At 46.9% G+C, this 21,441-nt stretch overlaps 2 protein-coding genes across 4 annotated transcripts in view; one reads left to right on the forward strand and one right to left on the reverse strand.

Moving 5' to 3' along the window:
• The window catches only part of wnt5b (wingless-type MMTV integration site family, member 5b), a 186,235-nt gene that overhangs the window by 68,469 nt on the left and 96,325 nt on the right, over positions 1–21,441 (reverse strand). The gene's annotated exons all lie outside the window — the stretch shown is intronic.
• On the forward strand, positions 13,206–16,048 carry LOC119954656 (F-box/LRR-repeat protein 14). The gene has a single exon (XM_038780025.1). It carries the CDS (start codon positions 13,804–13,806, stop codon positions 15,004–15,006), a length of 1,203 nt encoding a protein of 400 aa, XP_038635953.1. The 5' UTR covers positions 13,206–13,803; the 3' UTR covers positions 15,007–16,048.

A 21,441-nucleotide genomic window follows, 5' to 3' on the forward strand; every position in this document is an offset into this window, starting at 1 on the left:
CATTAAGGCATGCTATTTGACTTTTTTTTGGTACAGGGATGATTGTCATCTTCTTGAAGCAGATAGGAACCTCAGATTGTTGTAAAGAGAGGTTGAAGATGTCTGCGAATACCCCCACCAGCTGATCCGTGCAAGACCTGAGTGCTCGTCCGGTTACCCCATCCGGGCCAGTGGCTTTCCGTGGATTGACCTTCGAGAAGGCTGCTCTGACGTCTGCAGTGGTGATCTCAGATACAAGTTCATCCGCGGCTTCTGGAGTGGAGGGCTCGCTGTCACTGATCTTTTGCTCAAAGCGGGCATAGAGTGCATCAAGCTCATCAGGGAGGGGTGCGTTGGAGCCGACGATTTTACATGCCTTCATCTTGTAGCCTATTATGTCTTGCAGACCTTGCCATAGACGGCGGGGATCCATGTGACTAGCCTGGGACTCGAGCTTGGTCCGGTACTGTCTTTTGGCATCTTTGATGGATTTCTTTAGATCATATCTGGCTTTCTTGTAGATGTCAGGGTCGCCTGACTTGAACGCTTCAGACCTAGACTTCAGCAAGCAGTGGATATCCCTGTTCATCCATGGTTTCTGGTTGGGAAACATGCGGATTTGCTTCTTTGGCACACAGTCTTCTACACACTGACTAATGAAGTCAGTGACTGTAGTGGCGTACTCGTTCAGGCTGGTCGCAGAGTTTTTAAATACTGACCAGTCCACTGACTCTAAGCAGTCCCGTAGGAGATCATCCGATTCCTCACACCAACAATGCACAACTTTCTTTGACGTATTCTCCCGCTTCAGTTTTGCTTATAAGCAGGGAGCAGGAGCACAGCCTTGTGGTCAGATTTGCCAAAATGTGGGCGGGCAATAGAGTGGTAGGCATGTTCAATATTTGTGTAGCAGTGATCCAGAATTCAAAGTAAGAAGTCTTACAACACCAGGTTAATGTCCAACATGTTTGTTTAAAACACTAGCTTTCGGAGCACTGCTCCTTCCTCAGGAAGGAGTTGTAAGACGTCTTACTGTGCTCACCCCAGTCCAACGCCGGCATCTCCACATCGTGGCTATCAGGATTCAAAGTTATGCCATTTTGCATGAAAAACGCCCCAGCCACATTTCAATGGTTAACTAACAAAGTTGTTTGATGATTACCGAATTGTGCGGTATACATCGACGATCTGGTAACTTTCAGCCAGACATGGAAAGAACATTTAAAACATCTGATGGAGTTATTCGATCAACTTCAGGAGGCTGGTTTGATGGTAAACAAAGCCAAAAGTGAATTTGGAAAAGCCCAAGTCACTTTCCTTGGCCATACAATTGAACAGGGTCGAATGGTCCCACGGGATGTGAAAACAAAAGTTACCGGGGAGTTTACGATACCCTCGACACTGACGGACTTGCTCAAGAAGCGTAATGAATTCCAGTGGACAGCGGAGTGTCAACAGGCATTTGACTGCCTGAAAGATGTGATAACCAATGCTCTTGTGCTGGTGAATTATAAGGGATTCTGTGATCAGATTAAAATAAAGTATCTGATTTAAAAGAGAAATGCCGAGGAGTAGAGAAATGGATGAATCGTGCAGAGACCTTCTTGTTCAAAGAGACTGTCAATCGAGAAGGATTTCGAGGAAGAAGAACGAAAAAAAAATGGACTATATTATACCTGTTTGCATTTGTTGTTTTTTTGAAACGAGAAAGGATATTTGCTGTGTGCATTTCTTAAAGGATAGTGAAGGGGTGAAAAATTAAACCACCTTGAAGTTGATGGCTTATTTTTTTTTCTTGGGGGGAGGTGTCATGTGAGAGTACCTTTAAGAAATGGCTGTTTAAGAAATGTACCTTTAAGAATGGGTGTTTATCAGTGATGTCAGAGTGTGGGTGGAGCTGGGCAGTCTGTCAGCTTTTTACTTTTGTTTTGGGCTGTTTGCTGCAGGATGTGTTTTAGTTTCGTTTTCAGAGTTGGATAGCTGCAGTCACAGCCAGAAGGGGTATTAGTCTCTCTCTCTCTGTAATGTAAGGACTGTAAATTGATCATTTGGTGATTTAAAACTAATAACTGCTCTCAGTAGTGACTTTAACCTGATGTGCTTCTGTTTAAGGGCTTTTTAAAAGTCTTATGGATGTTAAAAGGACAGCTTAAGGATTACTTAGTGTTGTATTCTTTGGGGGTTGTATTTGAATTAATGGTTGTTAAGATGTTCATTTTATGTTTTAAAAAGGTTAACTTGAGTTCATAGAATAAACATACTAGAATAAAAATACTTTTCCATTTCTGCTGTACCACACCTGTTGAGTGGGCTGTGTGCTCCGCATTGCACAATCTATTAAAGTTATGGGTCAGGTGAAATCCATGATACACTTTGGGGCTCTCTAAACCCTGGCCCATAACAGAAGACAAATGGAAATTTGTCCTTCATTGCTAGAAGGATGGAGTTTAAAAACAGGGAGATTATGTTGCAACTGTGTAAGGTGTTGGTGAAGCCACACCTGGAGTACTGTGTACAGTTTTGATCTCCTTACTTGAGAATGGATGTACTGGCTCTGGAAGGTGTGCAGAGGAGATTCACTAGGTTAATTTCGGAGTTAGAGGATTAGCTTATGAGAAGAGACAAAGTAGACTGGGACAATACTCATTGGAATTTAGAAGAATGAGGGAGGATCTTATAGAGACATATAAAATTATGAAGGGAATAGATAGGATAGAAGCAGGGAAGTTGTTTCCACTGGCGGGTGAAACTAGAACTAGGGGGCATAGCCTCGAAACAAGGGGGAGCAGATTTAGGACTGAGTTGAGGAGGAACTTCTTCATCCAAAGGGTCATGAATCTGTGGAATTCCCTGCCCAGTGAAACAGTTGAGGCAACCCGTTAAATGTTTTTTAAGGCAAAGTTTTGTAGATTTTTGATCAGTAAAGGAATAAAAGGTCACGGAGGGCGGGCGGGTAAGTGGAACTGATTCCACAAAAAGATCAGCCATGATTTTATTGAATGGCTGAGCGGGCTTGAGGGACTAGGTGACCTACTCCTGCTCCTAGTTCTTATGTTCTTAAATTCGGGCAGCACAGTGGCGTAGTGGGCTAGCACTGCGGTCTCATGGTGCCGAGGTCCCAGGTTTGATCCCGGCTCTGGGTCACTGTCTGTGTGGAGTTTGCACATTCTCCCCGTGTTTGCGTGGGTTTCACCCCCACAACCCAAAAATGTGCAAGCTAGGTGGATTGGCCACGCTAAATTGCCCCTTATTTGGAAAAAATGAATTGGGTAAATTTTTTTTTAATGTTCAAAATTCATCCCAAGTAGGAGGAAACTTGTTAAGGGGAGGACGAGGCATCCATGGCTGATGAGGGAAGTCAAGGACAGAATAAAATCAAAAGAAAAAGCATACAAGGTGGCAAGGTTTAGTGGGGAGCCAGATGATTTGGAATCCTTTAAAAGTGAGGAGAGGACAACTAAAAAGGCAATAAATGGGAGAAGATGAAATATGAATGTAAGCTAGCTAGTAATATAAAAGAAGATATGAAGTTTTTTCTTTCAATATATAAAGCGTAAGAGAGAGACAAGAATAGACATTGGACCACCGGAAAATGAGGCTGGATAAGTAGTAGTAATAGGAACAAAGAAATGGCAGAGGAACTGAATAGTTACTTTGCATCAGTCTTCATGGTGGAAGACACCAGGGGCATACCAAAACTCCAGCAGAATCAGGGGGCACAGATGAGTGTATTTGCCATCACTAAGGAGAAGGTTCTGAGGAAACTGAAATGTCTGAAGGTGGATAAATCACCTGGACCGGATGGACTACACCCCAGGGTTCTAAAGGAGATAGATGATGAGAACTATATACAAAAATAGGGAGGTTATGCTTCAGTTATACAGAGCACTAGTGAGACCACATTTGGCGCACCGTGCACAGTATTGGTCACCTTATTTAAGGAAGGATATAAATGTTTTGAAGTAATTCAGAGAAGGTTAACCAGACTAATACCGGGAGTGGGCAGGTTGTCTTATGAGAAAAGGTTGGACAGCCTAAGCTTGTATCTACTAGAGTTTAAAAGAGTATGAGACAACGTTATTGAAACATAAGATCCTGAGGGGTCTTGACAGGGTGGATGCAGAGAGAATATTTCCTCTTGTGGGAGAATCTAAGAGAATCTAGAGATCACGGTTTAGAAATGAGGGTCACCCATTAAAAACAGAGATGAGGGGAAATGTTTTCTCAGAGGGTCGTGAGTCTTTGGAACTCTCTTCCTCAAAAGGCAGTGGAAGCGGAGTCTTTGAATATTTTTAAGGCTAGCGAGATCCTTGGTAAGCAAGGGGGGTGATAGGTTTTCCAGGGTAGACAGCAGGCAGATTTGAGATTACTATCAGATCAACCATGATCTTATTAAATGGCAGAGCTGGTCCGAGGGGCCGAATGGCCTACTCCTGCTCCTTGTTCGTATATTCATATGTAAACTCCTACTCACTTTGCTCTCTTCTATAAAATTGACTATTATTTAACCAAATGTATACATCTAACTGAAGGGAAATATAGTGAGAAACTTGTTTGTACCTTTCTGCCCCTTAAAAAATCTGTAATTCCGTGCGGGTACGAGTCTGGAGGCTTTGGTGACGGCCCCACTTCCACTCCACCTGGCAAAGTACTCTACGAGTCCGGTGCTGGTTGCATCCCTTAAAATCTGGGGACAGTGGAGGCGGCATAGGGGGGAAGTGAAGGGCTCAGTTTGGGCCCCGATACGGGGCAATCGCCGTTTTGCGCCGGGGAGAACGGGTGGGGGATTTGGGAGTTGGCACAGGACAGGCATCAGACAGTTTGGGGACCTCTTACTGGATGGGAAGTTCGTGACTCTGGGGGAGCTGGTGGGGAAGTGGAACCTCCCCCCGGGAACACTTTTAGGTATATGCAGGTCAGGCATTTGTTAAGTTTCCAGATGAGGCAGCAGGCAGATTTGCGATTACTATCAGATCAGCCATGATCTTATTAAATGGCAGAGCTGGTCCGAGGGGCCGAATGGCCTACTCCTAATCCTTGTTCGTATATTCATATGTAAACTCCTACTCAGGAGTTTCCGCGGCTGCCGCCAAGGGGGGTGCAAGATAGGGTGCTTTCGGGGACGTGGGTCGGTGAAGGAAAGATCTCGGCAATTTATCAGCTGATGCAGGAGGAGGAGGAGGCCTCAGTAGAAGAGCTCAATGCGAAGTGGGAGGAAGAGCTAGGGGAAGAGATTGAAGATGGAACGTGGTCGGAAGCCCTGGAGAGGGTGAATTCCTGCTCCTCTTGCGCACGGCTCAGCCTAATTCAGCTGAAGGTGCTGCATAGGGCGCACATGACAGGGGCCAGGATGAGCCGGTTCTTCGGAGGGGAAGACAGGTGCGGGAGGTGTTCGGGTGGCCCGGCGAACCACACCCATATGTTCTGCGCTTGTCCGGCCTTGGAGAGGTTTTGGAAGGGAGTGGCGGGGACTTTGTCGGAAGTGGTCGGGTCTAGGGTTAAGCGGGCTGGGGGCTCGCGATCTTTGGGGTAGCTTCGGAGCCGGGAGTGCAGGAGGCGAGAGAGGCGGCATTCTGGCCTTTGCGTCACTAGTAGCCTGGCGCAGGATTCTGTTACAGTGGAGGGATACACGGCCCCCGAGTTCGGAGGCCTGGATCAATGACATGGCTGGGTCCATCAAGTTGGAGAGGATGAAGTTTGCCCTGAGGGGGTCGGTACAGGGGTTCTTTCGGCAGTGGCAGCCCTTTCTCGACTTCCTGGCGAAGGGGTAGAGAGTGGTCGGTCTCAGCAGCAACTTGCGGGGGGGGGGAAGGGGGGGGTGGTTTGGGGATGGTTAGGGGGTTTGTTTTTGCGGCGGTGGGTTTGCTATGTTGTTATTTTCTTCTTTCTTGTATTGCTGTTGGTTTTTTGTTATTATTTATTTTGGGGGGGGTGAGTTATTTTCTTGTGTTGGTGTGGAAACATGCCTTGTTTGTTTTATATTGTGGGGAGAAAATTTGTTATTGAAAAACTTGAATAAAAATTATTTTTTTAAAAAATAAATCTGTAATTCCAAAAGCACATTTTCTCAATGTTTTTAAGTGTTTTAATGGGATCCAGGGCAATTTGGCAAATTGGATCCAAAATTGGCATTGTGGCAGGAGGCAGAGGGTGTTGGTCGAAGGTTGTTTTGTTGTGACTAAGCTTCTTTCCAGTGGTGCGCTGCACAGATTAATGTTGGGTTCCTTGCTGTTTGTAGTGCACATAAATGATCAAAATGGGAATGTGTGTGGTATGATCAGTAAATTCACAGATTACATAAAAATTGGTGATGTGGTAAATAAGAGGAGAAAAGCCTTAGATTGTAGGACAATATAGATGGGCTGGTCAGATGGGCAGAACAGTGGCAAATGAATTTAACCCTGAAAAATGTAAGCTGGTGCATTTTGGGATGACTAACAAGGCAAAGGAATACATAATGGCCAGTAGCACGTAACAAAGTAGAGAGGACAAGAGGGGCTTTGGGATGCATGCCCAAAGAACCCAGAAGGCAGCATGACAGGTACATAAAGTGGTTCCGAATGGGAAAATAATAATATAATTATAATAATAATCTTTATTGTCACAAGTAGGCTTACATTAACACTGCAATGAAGTTACTGTGAAAAATCTCGAGTCGCCACATTCTGACGCCTGTTCGGGTACACAGAGGAAGAATTCGGAATATCCAATTCACCCAACAGCACGTCTTTCGGGACTTGTGGGGGGAAACCTACGCAGACAGAGGGCGAACGTGCAGACTCCACACAGGCAGTGACCCAAGCCAGGAATCGAACCTGGGACCCTGGAGCTGTGAAGCAAGCTGCCAACTTGCCTTTATTAAGCACAGACTATAAGAGGTTATGATGGGGCGGTGTAAAATGCTCGTTAGGCCACAGCTAGAGTAGCGTGTGCAGTTCCGGTCACCATTCTTTTTTTTAAAATTTAGAGTACCCAATTATTTTTTCCAATTAAGGGGCAATTTAGCGCAGCCAATCCACCTACCCTGCACATCTTTTGGGTTGTGGGGGTGAAACCCACGCAGACACGGGGAGAATGTGCAAACTCCTCACGGACAGTGACCCAGGGCCGGGATTCGAACCCGGGTCCTCAGCGCCATAGGCAGCAATGCTAACCACTGTGCCACCGTGCTTCCCCCGGTCACCATTCTATAGGCAGGATGTGATTGCACTAGAAAGGGTGCAGAGGACATTCACCATGATGTTGCCTTAGCTGGAGCATTTCAGCTATGATGAGAAGCTGGATAGGCTGGGATTGTTCTACTTAGAGAAGGCTGAGAGGGCAATTGATTGAGCTGTACAAAGTTATGAAGGACATAGAAAGGGTCGATAGATCATAGAATTTACAATGCAGAAGGAGGCCATTCAGCCCATCGAGTCTGCACCGGCTCCTGGAATGAGCACCCTACCCAAGGTTAACACCTCCACCCTATCCCCATAACCCAGTAACCCCACCCAACACTAAGGGCAATTTATCATGTCTAATCCACCTAACTTGCACATCTTTGGACTGTGGGAGGAAACCGGAGCACCTGGAGGAAACCCACGCACACACGGGGAGGATGTGCAGACTCCGCACAGACAGTGACCCAAGCCGGAATCGAACCTGGGACTCTGGAGCTGTGAAGCAATTGTGCTATCCACAATGCTACCGTTTCCCCTTAGTTGAGGGATCAATAACCAGGGGGCACAGATTTAAGACAATGGGCAGGAGATTTAGAGGGGAAAGGAGGAAAAACCTTTTTACCCAGAGGGTGGTAGGAATCTGGAACTAAAAGGGTGGTAGAGGCGGGAACCCTCAAAACATATAGAAATCATTCAGATGAGCACTTGAAACGCCATACAAGGCTACGGATGAAGGGCTGGAAATGGGGTTAGAATAGATAGGTGCTTGGTGTCTGGCGCAGACACAATATGCCAAAGTTTCTGTGCTGTAAAACTTTAGAAGTCGATGATGGTGGGGGAACAGTTGCCTGCAATTCCCACCCAACTTCCAACATGTTGTCACATACCTACATACATGGAACACGCTGAGCAGAATGTACTACAATCATTAGGGCACAGACATTGTTCATTTGAATTTTTATTTATGCACTGGCAGAGCACAAATTGTCACTTTCCCCTTTCATTCTGGCCAATTTGAAGGTGTTGCACATGTGCTCTGATCAGACAATCCCTGTCGCCTCCCCTGCCCGTCTCTTTACAGGTCTTTCAATGTCTTTAGTCCTTTTTTTAAGTCAACTCTTTGATGTTAGCAAGTGTTCATAATGACAACATGACTATAGTTTCACACCTTAATCACAACGTGTTTCCTCTATATTGCCTGGAGTTAAGGAGCGGCGGCTTCCTCTCTTCAAACAGTAGAGGCCGTTTTATTGTGTGATCTGTGGCAACACGTCCAGGACGTAAGCTCAATATTTTGAAAACTGATGATTTGATATGAAATACAATTTTTGGAGTTAAATCACAATTGATAAAGTTAAAGAAAAATACATATATGGAGATTATAAGGGGAATCAACAACCACGGCACCAAAGAAAGAAAATGCAATCTTGTTTAAGTTTTCAGGGTTGTAAATCTGTTCCACTGCCCTATGTACGGGTTGAGAATAAAATCCCGCAATTAAAATCCCGCAATCCTGTACTAAAGCAAAATGCAGCGGATGATGAATATCTGAGGTAAAAGCAGAAAAATCCAGAAATGCTCAGTAGGCCTGGCAGGATCTGTGGAGAGAGGAGCATTCAAGTTAACTTTTCAGGTCTGTGGCCTTTTTTCAAAACGTGTCAGTAACCACAATGCATCTGCAAATCATCCGCCGAGCAGATTCACGTCAAACGCAAGGAGAAAAAGAACTGTGCGATCACCAAAAAGACAGGATCATGGATTTGTGTGGCTTTGGTTAGGCATTCAATCACCTGTGTGCAATGTGTCTTTTTATTTCTTTTGCAGGGAGTAGAAAATACAAAAAATATATTGTGAAAATATATTTTTAGCATTTGAGCTATTTGTCATCTTTAAACTTGGGGATGTGTTAGTCTTCCTTTAAGGCAGAAAATAATTTGAGGGTGACAAGTATGCACGAGTGGGTAATATTGGGGCTGGGTGTCCAGGTGAGAGAGAGGGTAATGTTGGGCTGGGTGTCCAGGTGAGAGAGAGGGTAATGTTGGGCTGGGTGTCCAGGTGAGAGAGAGGGTAATGTTGGGCTGGGTGTCCAGGTGAGAGGGTAATGTTGGGCTGGGTGTCCAGGTGAGAGGGTAATGTTGGGCTGGATATCAAGGTGAGAGAGATGGTAATATTGGGGCTGGATGTCCAGGTGAGAGGGTAATGTTGGGGCTGGGTGTCCAGGTGAGAGAGATGGTAATGTTGGGACTGGGTGTCCAGGTGAGAGAGAGGGTAATGTTGGGGCTGGATGTCCAGGTGAGAGGGTAATGTTGGGGCTGGGTGTCCAGGTGAGAGAGAGGGTAATGTTGGAGCTGGGTATCAAGGTGAGAGAGATGGTAATGTTGGGGCTGGGTGTCCAGCTGAGGGAGAGGGTAATATTGGGCTGGATATCAAGGTGAGAGAGAGGGTAATATTGGGGCTGGGTGTCCAGGTGAGAGAGAGGGTAATGTTAGGGCTGGGTGTCCAGGTGAGAGGGTAATGTTGGGACTGGGTGTCCAGGTGAATGGGTAATGTTGGGACTGGGTGTCCAGGTGAATGGGTAATGTTGGGGCTGGGTGTCCAGGTGAGAGAGAGGATAATATTGGGGCTGGGTGTCCAGGTGAGAGGGTAATGTTGGGGCTGGGTGTCCAGGTGAGAGGGTAATGTTGGGGCTGGAGGTCCAGGTGAGAGAGAGGGTAATGTTGGGGCTGGGTGTCGAGGTGAGAGGGTAATGTTGGGGCTGGGTGTCCAGGTGAGGGGGTAATGTTGGGGCTGTGTCCAGGTGAGGGGGTAATGTTGGGGCTGGGTGTCCAGGTGAGAGGGTAATGTTGGGGCTGGGTGTCCAGGTGAGAGGGTAATGTTGGGGCTGAGTGTCCAGGTGAGAGAGAGGGTAATGTTGGGGCTGGATGTCCAGGTGAGAGAGTGGGTAATGTTGGGGCTGGGTGTCCAGGTGAGAGGGTAATGTTGGGGCTGGGTGTCCAGGTGAGAGGGTAATGTTGGGGCTGAGTGTCCAGGTGAGAGAGAGGGTAATGTTGGGGCTGGATGTCCAGGTGAGAGTGAGGGTAATGTTGGGGCTGGGTTTCCAGGTGAGAGAGATGGTAATATTGGGGCTGGGTGTCCAGGTGAGAGTGAGGGTAATGTTGGGGCTGGATTTCCAGGTGAGAGAGAGGGAAATGTTGGGGCTGGGTGTCCAGGTGAGAGAGAGGGTAATGTTGGGACTGGGTGTCCAGGTGAGGGGGTAATGTTGGGCTGGGTATCCAGGTGAGAGAGACGGTAATGTTGGGGCTGGGTGTCCAGGTGAGGGGGTAATGTTGGGGCTGGGTGTCCAGGTGAGAGGGTAATGTTGGGGCTGGGTGTCCAGGTGAGGGGGTTATGTTGGGGCTGGGTGTCCAGGTGAGAGGGTAATGTTGGGGCTGGGTGTCCAGGTGAGGTGATAATGTTGGGGCTGGATGTCCAGGTGAGAGGGTAATGCTGGGGGTCGATGTGCCGGTGAGGGGGTAAGGTTGGGGCTGGGTGTCCCGGTGAGCGGGTAAGGTTGGGGCTGGGTGTCCAGGTGAGAGGGTAATGTTGGGGCTGGGTATCCAGGTGAGAGAGAGGGTAATGTTGGGGCTGGGTGTCCAGGTGAGAGGGTAATGTTAGGGCTGGGTGTCCAGGTGAGGGGGTAATGTTGGGGCTGGATGTCCAGGTTAGGGGGTAATGTTGGGGCTGGGTGTCCAGGTGAGAGGGTAATGTTGGGGCTGGGTGTCCAGGTGAGGGGGTTATGTTGGGGCTGGGTGTCCAGGTGAGAGGGTAATGTTGGGGCTGGATGTCCAGGTGAGGGGGTAATGTTGGGGCTGGGTGTCCAGGTGAGAGAGATGGTAATGTTGGGGCTGGGTGTCCAGGTGAGAGGGTAATGTTGGGGCTGGGTGTCCAGGTGAGAGAGAGGGTAAGGTTGGGGCTGGGTGTCCAGGTGAGGGGGTAATGTTGGGGCTGGGTGTCCAGGCGAGGGGGTAATGTTGGGGCTGGGTGTCCAGGTGCGAGAGAGGGTAATGTTGTGGCTGGGTGTCCAGGTGGGACAGATGGTAATGTTGGGGCTGGGTGTCCAGGTGAGAGAGAGGGTAATGTTGGGGCTGGGTGTCCAGGTGAGAGAGATGGTAATGTTGGGGCTGGGTGTCCAGGTGAGAGAGAGTGTAATACTGGGGCTGGGTGTCCAGGTGAGAGAGAGGGTAATATTGGCGCTGGGTGTCCAGGTGAGGGGGTAATGTTGTGGCTGGGTGTCCAGGTGAGGGGGTAATGTTGGGGCTGGGTATCCAGGTGAGAGAGATGATAATGTTGGGGCTGGGTGTCCAGGTGAGAGGGTAATGTTGGGGCTGGGTGTCCAGGTGAGAGAGAGGGTAATGTTGGGGCTGAGTGTCCAGGTGAGGGGGTAAGGTTGGGGATGGATATCCAGGTAAGATGGTAATGTTGGGGCTGGATGTCCAGGTGAGAGGGTAATGTTGGGGCTGTATATCCACTTGAGAGGTTAATGGTGGGGCTGGGTGTCCAGGTGTGAGAGTGGGTAATGTTGGGACTGGGTGTGCAGGTGAGGGGGTAATGTTGAGGCTAGATGTCCAGGTGAGAGAGAATGTAATGTTTAGCTGGGTGTCCAGGTGAGAGGGTAATGTTGGGGCTGAGTGTCCAGGTGAGGGGGTAATGTTGGGGCTGGGTGTCCAGGTGAGAGGGTAATGTTGGGGCTGGGTGTCCAGGTGAGAGGTTAATGTTGAGGCTGGAAGTCCAGGTGAGGGAGAGGGTAATGTTGTGGCTGTATGCACAGGTGAGGGGATAATGTTGGGGCTGGGTGTCCAGGTGAGAGGGTAATGTTGGGGCTGGGTTCCAGGTGAGAGGGTAATGTTGGGGCTGGGTGTCCAGGTGAGAGGGTAATGTTGGGGCTGGGTGTCCAGGTGAGAGGTTAATGTTGGGGCTGGAGGTCCAGGTGCGAGAGAGGGTAATGTTGGGGCTGGGTGTCCAGGTGAGAGAGAGGGTAATGTTGTGGCTGTATGCACAGGTGAGGGGGTAATGTTGGGGCTGGGTGTCCAGTTGAGGGGATAACATTGGGGCTGGCTTTCCAGGTGAGAAGGTAATGTTTGGGCTGAATGTCCAGTAGAGAGAGGGGGTAATGTTGGGACTGGGTGTCCAGGTGAATGGGTAATGTTGGGGCCGGAGGTCCAGGTGAGAGAGATGGTAATGTTGGGGCTGGGTTTCCAGGTGTTAGGGTAATGTTGGGGCTGGATGTCCAGGTGAGAGAGAGGGTAATGTTGGGGCAGGGTGTCCAGGTGAGAGGTTAATGTTGAGGCTGGAAGTCCAGGTGAGGGAGAGGGTAATGTTGTGGCTGTATGCACAGGTGAGGGGGTAATGTTGGGGCTGGGTGTCCCGGTGAGGGGGTAATGTTGGGGCTGGGTGTCCAGGTGAAAGGGTAATGTTGGGGCTGGGTGTCCAGGTGAGAGAGAAGGAAATGTTGTGGCTGGGTGTCCAGGTGAGGGGGTAATGTTGGGGCTGGGTGTCCAGGTGAGAGAGATGGTAATGTTGGGGCTGGGTGTCCAGGTGAGAGAGATGGTAATGTTGGGGCTGGGTGTCCAGGTGAGAGAGAGGGTAATGTTGGGGCTGGGTGTCCAGGTGAGGGGGTAATGTTGGGGCTGGGTGTCCAGGTGAGGGGGTAATGTTGGGGCTGGGTGTCCAGGTGAGAGAGATGGTAATGTTGGGGCTGGGTGTCCAGGTGAGAGAGAGGGGGTAATGTTGGGTCTGGGTGTCCAGGTGAGAGGGTAATGTTGGGGCTGGATGTCCAGGTGAGAGAAGGGCTAATGATAGGTATGTGTCCAAGTGAGGGGGTAATATTGGGGCTGGGTGTCCAGGTGAGATGGAGCTTTCCCCACGAACCGGCAACTACGGGGTTAATGTGAAGTGAAGTGAATTGTAAGAAGTTGGTTGCCTAGGGAACGATTCTTACCATTCCATCTGGGCGAAACCAAGTGCGGACTGGGACTTTGGAAGGGGGGGGGCGGGATCCGAGCACAAGCCGACGCCGCCGCTGCGACTCTCCGAAACGTTTCGTGGCCTCTGCCCCGATGAAAAGCGGTGCGGGGGGGTCAGAGCGGGACAGGCCGGCCTGTCTCCGAGCAGAGCGGGGGGCAGGAGTTCTGGCAGCGCGATCCTCCCTGCTCCTGCTTTTAATTTCCGGGGACACCCCCGCGATGGAAAATGCTGCGCGCCTGCCAAGTGGGTTTTGAAAAGATCAGACAAAGGCCGCAGGAAGCCCCGGGGCTGCAGGCGTGAGAGAGAGAGAGAGAAAGAAAGAGAGAGAGAGCTCCGATGGAGGAGGAGGAGGAGGGAGCGTGGGTGTTATAATTATAAAGGGAGGGGGACAAAAAAAATTACAACTCGGCGGCCTATTTTTTTTGTTTTGCATTTTAAAGTAATGCAAGCCATGATGAGAATACATCGGCAGCCGTGCCTTTGGGCCGAGAGGCCAACGTTTTGAAGCTGCTTTTTCAGATGCGCCGACGGCTCTTGCAGTTTGAATCCGACTGCGCAAGCAGCAGCAGCAGGCGGGTCACGTGACGCAGTCCCGGGGATCGCGAATTGATCGATTGGCCAAAAAAGAGAGACAGCTAGTGGGAAACCGGTCACAAACATGGAGACTCACATCTCGTGTCTCTTCCCGGAGATTCTAGCCATGATCTTCAGCTATCTGGACGTGCGGGACAAAGGGCGGGCGGCGCAAGTGTGCGCGGCCTGGAGGGACGCTGCTTACCACAAATCCGTCTGGAGGGGGGTCGAAGCCAAGTTGCATCTGAGGAGAGCCAACCCGTCCCTCTTCCCCAGCCTGCAGGCCCGGGGCATCAGGCGGGTGCAGATCCTCAGCCTGCGGCGCAGCCTCAGCTATGTGATCCAGGGCATGCCCAACATCGAGAGCCTGAACCTCAGCGGCTGCTACAACCTGACCGACATCGGCCTGGGGCACGCGTTCGTGCAGGAGATCCCGTCCCTCAACGTGCTCAACCTGAGCCTCTGCAAGCAGATTACCGACAGCAGCCTGGGCCGCATCGCCCAATACCTCAAGAACCTGGAGGTGCTGGAGCTGGGCGGCTGCAGCAACATCACCAACACCGGCCTCCTGCTCATTGCCTGGGGCTTGCACAGACTCAAGAGCCTCAACTTGAGGAGTTGCCGGCACGTCTCGGACGTCGGCATCGGCCACTTGGCAGGAATGACCAGGAGCGCCGCGGAAGGCTGCTTGAACCTGGAGTATCTGACTTTACAGGACTGCCAGAAACTCTCGGATCTCTCCTTAAAACACATCTCCAAAGGCCTGACCAAACTCAAGGTGCTCAACCTGAGTTTCTGCGGGGGGATTTCAGACGCGGGCATGCTGCACCTATCACACATGACCAGTCTGTGGAGTCTCAACCTGAGGTCCTGTGATAACATCAGCGACACCGGCATCATGCATCTAGCCATGGGCAGCTTGCGGCTGACCGGCTTGGACGTTTCCTTCTGCGATAAGATCGGTGACCAGAGCCTGGCTTACATCGCGCAAGGCTTATTCCAGCTCAAATCGCTTTCCCTCTGCTCTTGCCACATAAGTGATGACGGCATCAACAAAATGGCCCGGCAGATGCACGAATTAAGGACCCTAAATATCGGCCAGTGTGTGCGGATTACAGACAAAGGACTGGAGCTCATAGCTGACCACTTGACCCAGCTGACGGGCATTGATCTGTACGGCTGCACAAAAATCACCAAACGGGGATTGGAAAGAATAACGCAACTGCCCTGCCTTAAAGTTCTCAACTTGGGCCTTTGGCAGATGACTGAAAGTGAAAAAGTAAGGTGAACATCTTTGTTTAAAAACAAAAAAAAACTTGAGAATCGCCGCCATTGCTGTCAAAACAGGAATATTCTGTTTTTTTAATTCCTCACACCCCCCCCCCCCCCATAAAAATGACTTTTTACAAAAAAAAGTGGGTATTCGTTTTGTTGTAACTTATACGGCAAATTATTTCCACACCGTGCTATCAAATAAGTTGCAGTAATCCTTCCCATCCTTCAACATGGTTTTCGCAGCAGAGACAACAAAAAGAGTAATTCTGACGGTGTCACTTGTTTCTGGAGTCTGGTTCGTACTTTTGTTTTGATGATTATGCATATTGCTGATAAGGCACCATTCAAGGCTACCTCGTTTTCTTTTGTGCCCCGAAATTGAGGAGTTACACAGTATATAAGGTCTGTCCCGACCTGGAGCAACCTTTCCCCTACCCCTCCTCTGGCTGGTCTCCAGCGTTGCTACCCGTTCGAAGACGGGGAGAGAGAGAAAAAAAGAAATGAAAATAAAGTCGGCTGGAAACATTTTTACAAAGAATCTTATGAAGCACACATGACCGCTGGTTTTCGTAGGCTTGGCTGCACCCAAGCCGGGAACCACCGAACTATAGTTTTATGCAAAGGAAATACTTAAAAGAATAAAGGACTGAAGTTGGAATCTAGACGCCTTGATCTGGCAGCTGTACAGGTTTTTTTTTCTTTTCGGTCGACTCTTAACAACCGTTCGTGGGGGACCTGTTTACCCCCCCCCCCCCCCCTTTCTTTTCAGAATATGATTAAAGCCTTTTCTACCTTAAGATAGGGCGACCACGTCAAGTGAAGAATCATCGATTGCCAAGGACTGAGTGCCTGTCAGGGCCATGATGCAGAGAGACGGGCAGTTAGTGAACTGAAGGGGGAAAAAATATCCTGCTGATCAACCTATATTTGAATTGTACTGTATGTGAATTTGTAAATGATACTTAAACGTTTTATATTCTTACAGTAAACGTTAAAAAGCTGATATTTATATAATAAAGACGGGAAAATATGAAGTATGTTTTGGAGAAAAAAAAGTCAGTGGCCCCATTGTGTGTGATCATTTCGAGAAAGTACGGTGGTGGAGGTGGGCCAATGGCGCCGTGTTGTCAGTGTGGAGACAGGGAGGGAGGGAGGGGGGTGAATGAAATGCTGCCTAGAGCCTTGTTCCGCCTAATCGGGTTTCCTTTTCACCCGGATGGTCTTTCTTCTCTGCACTTAGATACCGCAACCTTTTCCAGATGATTCCTGGCGCGTTTTAAATGGGTGGGTGGGTGGAAAGACGGGAGATGGTTGTGGGGGCCGAGCCCCGGGCTGGCGCTGCATTGTTGGGCAAAGTTAAAAAGCTACAGCGCTCTCCTTTTCTGCTTGTCCGCTCATGCATACCTAATGTGCAGCTCCCTCAGGATCCTAGGCCTTTTTTTTAGCATTCCTCTCCATTTCTGAGTGCGCCTAATCGGCTTTTCAAGCAGAAGCAAGGCTGCTGTCCCAAGACTAACTCACAGCAGCAGTTTAAAAAAAAACTGGGCAGGGGAATAAATTAACATCTATTGCAACTTGCAGGACTGTGAAAGTGAATTTTCTAAACGTTTTTTTTAAGCGTTAACCGTGCAACCGCTTTCATTCATGCTTCACAAGATTATTTTTAACAGGCCAGGATTCCGTTTTCAACAGAATAGTTGTAGCAAAATATTTTTCTCATCAACTTCTTGGTCGAATATGGCTCCTAAATTTTAAAACAGAAAATGTCTTTTTTGCTGAGATTCCCCATGTCTGGAATTTCCCAGCCTCCATTTTAATAAGCTCTCCTAAATTTACCTGGGTGGGTTTTCTTTCTCTTTGAGGTGGAAATGGCCTCAAGCTGCCAGAAGTACCTTTGACGCAGCCCTGAATACCATCATATTGTACAAGAGGTTTTGATGGCTGATGTGCCATCTGCCTCTTATAACTATTGTTTCTTCCACAATCCATCACAGATTGGAGTTGATTCAAAATGCATTTTTCAAAGCTATTTTTTTTAAATGTCAGATCAAGTAGAACTGAAATCCTTCACAAAAGACAAGTCATTTTTAGTCTTGACTTTTCTATTTTGGTTAAGTTCACCGAAAGACGAAGAATACCGTATTTCTTACAGCACAAATCTTTTTGGAGTATTGCCGTCTTGCAGTCCATGTCAGAAATTAAATTTTAAGAGCTGGAAGTAAATAACATGGGGAGGTGACAAAGATGAATGTCGCTACTCTTCACCATATTCCAATTGCATGTCCTGTAAAGCAAAAATTACTAGCCTTGATCACCTTCCTGACCATGGTGAGGAATGTCAAAAATTGCTTAACTTGGTAACGTGCAAACAGAATTAAGATGATATGGCAAAAACAGAGGAATATTGTTTTTGATCTGAGGTAAACAGCCAACCTCAAGTTAGGATATTTTAGTACTTGGATCTCAAACGCAAACTTCTCTCAACTGGTTAATATTCTTTTCCTATCAAACACAATTTTAACTGATTTATTTGCAAACTATTGCAACTTCAGTAGAAATGTGACTAATTTCAAATTCACATCACATGGTTTTGTTCAGATTTATATCTATACCTGATTCCCCAGCCAGTGGCTGTGAAGAAATGGCATTTGTGCCCTGGACAAGTTCCAGTCCTTAAAGATGCCAGATATTCCAACATCCACCTTTGTGATTATATGATTTTCTCTCATCCCCCAAATAAATAGCATAGATTAATCCGTATGCAAGCCTGTTCATAACTTGTGACTAATAGATTTTGCTGATCAGTTAGTTCATAATTAAATATTCACTGTGCGTTTAATCACTTGGGTCAGTTAATGTGTGGAGGCAACTAACAACTACTCTAGATTAATAATGTGTACGAAAAGGCAACATAACCACAACACCAACAGTGGGCAGGTTGTGGTGCCCAATGATACCCACAAGTTCCTTACAGTGGGATTTCAGTTCAGTCAATTTTCATTAACCAAGATAAATCCAGAGACAGATTACAGCAAATAGTAGGATAGTATATACCTAATGGCCACCAATTAAAACATTGTGCTACTTCAGATAGGATTTGTTGTTAAAATACAAGTTCAGTCTACTTAAGATTAATTTTAAATTTAAAAAAAAACCAATCGAGATTAAAACTGAGTTTCTTTCCATTGTGTAATATCAGGGATGGGAAATTCTGTCATTTGGTGAATTTCCACTTTTCAGAATATGGAATTCTGCTCTTGGAAAGAGTTTTCCAGCCTCCACCTCTCTGTGATTGTTTGTGCGTTCAGACAATGCCTGAAGTCTGGCAGAAATCAATGAACTCCAAAATGGGGAGCCCCTTTGGAGTCCATGCCTGAACTCCCAACTACCACCACTGAGGCTGTGCTTGCCTTACTGCCTGATAGTACAATGGTACAGTTTTTGTGGGGGGGGAGGGGCAAAACCTTTACAGGGTTCATCTGATTGCAGGGGAGGGAGGAATCAGCAGAGTCTGAGTTTGTACAGGGTTTGATAGGGCAGGAGGTGAGGGAGAGTCTAGGCTGGTTGCATTGAATCAGTATTAGTTTTTGCACATTCTCCCCGTGGTCTGCATGGGTTTCACCCCCACAACCCAAAGATGTGCAGGTTAAGTGGATTGGCCATGCTATATTGCTTCTTAATTGGAAAAAAAAATAACTGGGTACTCCAAATAAAAAGTGTTTTTTAGACATGATGGCTTGGCTATGAAGGGGCAACAAGGCCACTTGGTATTGCTGTAAGGCTGAAAGGAGGGGATGGAGGTTGGTGAGGAGAATTGGAATGAGAAGGTGCTGAGTGATGGGAGGAACAAGGTCAGGGAGCTCCTTAGTGAGTGGCAAAGTGGGTCTACTAAAAAGAGGGGGGGGGGGGAAGTTGCAAAGCAGGTCTGCTAAGTGAGGGGGGAGGGAGTTGGGAAGAATGCCTTTTGAGGGGTTGGGGAAGGAGGATTGGGAAGAGTGCTGTGGGGGTGGGGGGGGGCATTGGAGCAAGGCAGTTGATAACGGGGGGGGGGGGGGGGGGGGGGGGGAGGGCTTCAGAGTCTTCTGTCTCCAGGAAATATTGGTGGAGGCGGTGACGTAGTTGTATAGTCACTGGACTAGTAAACCAAGACCCACAGTAATGCCCTGGGGTCCCAGGTTCAAATCCCGCCACTGCAGATGGTGACATTTGAATTCAGTAAAATCTGGAAGTAAAAGTCTAATGATGACCATGAAGCCATTGTCGTAAAAACCCATCTGGTTTACTAATGTCTTTTAGGGAAGTAAATTTGCCATCCTTACCTGGTCTGGCACACATGTGACTCCAGACCCACAGCAATGATGTTGACTCTTAACTGCCCCTCGAGGGCTATTGGGGACGGGCAATAAATACTGGCAAAGCCTGCGACACCCACGTTCCATGAATGAAAAAATATGGCTGAAATCTACATGCGTATATAAAATAATACATTTTCATAAAGTACTTTAAAAACACTTCATTCAAGGGCAGCACGGTGACGCAGTGAGTAGCACCGAGGTCCCTGGTTCGATACCGGCTCTGGGTCACTGTCCATGTGGAGTTTGCACATTCTCCCCGTGTTTGCGTGGGTTTTGCCCAAAAACCCAAAGATGTGCAGAGTAGGTGGATTGGCCACGCTAAATTGCTCCTTAATTGGAAAAAATTCATTGGGGGCTCTAAATTTTAAAGAAAATTAAAAGAAAACACTTCATACTTATGTGATGTATTGTATGTTGACCTACAATACGTAAACAATAATTATATACTAAATGTTACTATGCTGCTTTATCTTTTGCTGCTGTCAGGGGTCATGTTAACTTTCAAGAGTTGTAAAAAATATATAAGTTTGTTTGGAAATGGGCATCGCTGGCAAGGCCAGGCTTTGTTGAACATCTCTAATTGCCCTTGAGAAGGTGAAGAGTGAAAATGGGATCACATTGGAAAATAGTTTGTGAAGCAGTGCCATAGTCCTTTGCTTCACTTTGCATGTACATAATCCAGTACAGTTATGTTCTGTTGCTGGTTTGGACGTCATCCTGAACTGCATTGAATACTGAAGTCACTGGTTATTTTCTACAAACTGATTGATCCACTGTCTTGACAGTAATGGAGATAACCAAAGGAAAAACTAATGTTCCCTACCCACTTGAAGTCTAACAATTGCACCCATTTGAAATGGCTGAGAAGCATTTGCATTTCACTACAGATCATAAAAAGTGCTATAATTACAAGATTCATTGTCACAAAAAAAATTCAGACCTTTTCGTCTTAGACCACTAATTTTCAAACCTCTTTTTCTTCAGCCACTCTCATCCCTGTCCTATGCAGAATGGTGTATGGACACAAATCGAAAAGGTGACTTAGATGTCCAGATAATGTGGAAACAGCAGAAGTAGTTTCCATATTTTATGGAAATCTTAACTCAAGTAACACCCAATTAGTCATACATACAATTAATTCATGGTATTCCATGATACTTGATAGTGTGGCTGTACTGTTCTTGACAGTTGCATTGTATTGGTGCAAACCATTGATGAAATCTTATGCAGACTGCAGAATAATCTTATGTTTTATAGGAGTGATTGAGGATGGAATTATTTGCAGTACAAAAATCAAATGAAATGAAATGAAAATCGCTTATTGTCACAAGTAGGCTTCAAATGAAGTTACTGTGAAAACCCCTAGTCGCCACATTGAGGGGAGGCTTGTACGGGATTATGAGTATTTTTATCTATATGCAAAATGTTATTATCTAGTCAAATTGTCCTGTTTACAGAGCAAATACCTAATTAGTCGAGATTAATACAATACACCTTACTGGGTGCTACCTTTCTTCTATCGAGTCTTTTGGTGCAAAACACATTTCAGCAGTTTAACCTTAATAGTGATTTCAGTTTTTCTTGGACCATTAGGGAAATCCTCATCAATAGCCACTAGATGTCTTTGGTATAATTTGACAAACTGTACTGTTGGTATAAGATACAAAAAAACTCTTTTATTTGTTGTTCGGATGAAAATTAACTGAAGTCAAATCTGACTGAAGAAGAATAACTTTTATATTTTGATTTTTAAAAATTAGAGGATTCAAATCTCTCAGGTATTAGAGAAGTAGTCACTTCCATTGCTAATCAGGCTACAGCTTGAATTATTTCTGTGTCTGCTCTAATTATACAGACAGGCAACCAGACATTTGGCACTTTAAAAAAAAGTAATTGGCCTTAATAAAAGTAGTTCAGGAGAAATATTAAGTTGACAATGAAAATAAACTTTCATGAAAGAATATATTTTATGAAATATATTCTTGTTCTCACCCAGACATTTGGATATAGGTCACATTATTTAAAGGGGCATTATCAGAATTTAACATGAAGCAAAAAGCACTCTATCTTCAATGCTGTTAAGAGTTTTGAAT

The sequence above is a fragment of the Scyliorhinus canicula genome, chromosome 20, assembly GCF_902713615.1.
Source record: "Scyliorhinus canicula chromosome 20, sScyCan1.1, whole genome shotgun sequence".
NCBI lineage: Eukaryota > Metazoa > Chordata > Chondrichthyes > Carcharhiniformes > Scyliorhinidae > Scyliorhinus > Scyliorhinus canicula.

Excerpts from the sequence above, each read along its gene's own strand:
- LOC119954656 (XM_038780025.1), top strand. The coding sequence starts at position 13,804 with ATGGAGACTCACATCTCGTGTCTCTTCCCGGAGATTCTAGCCATGATC.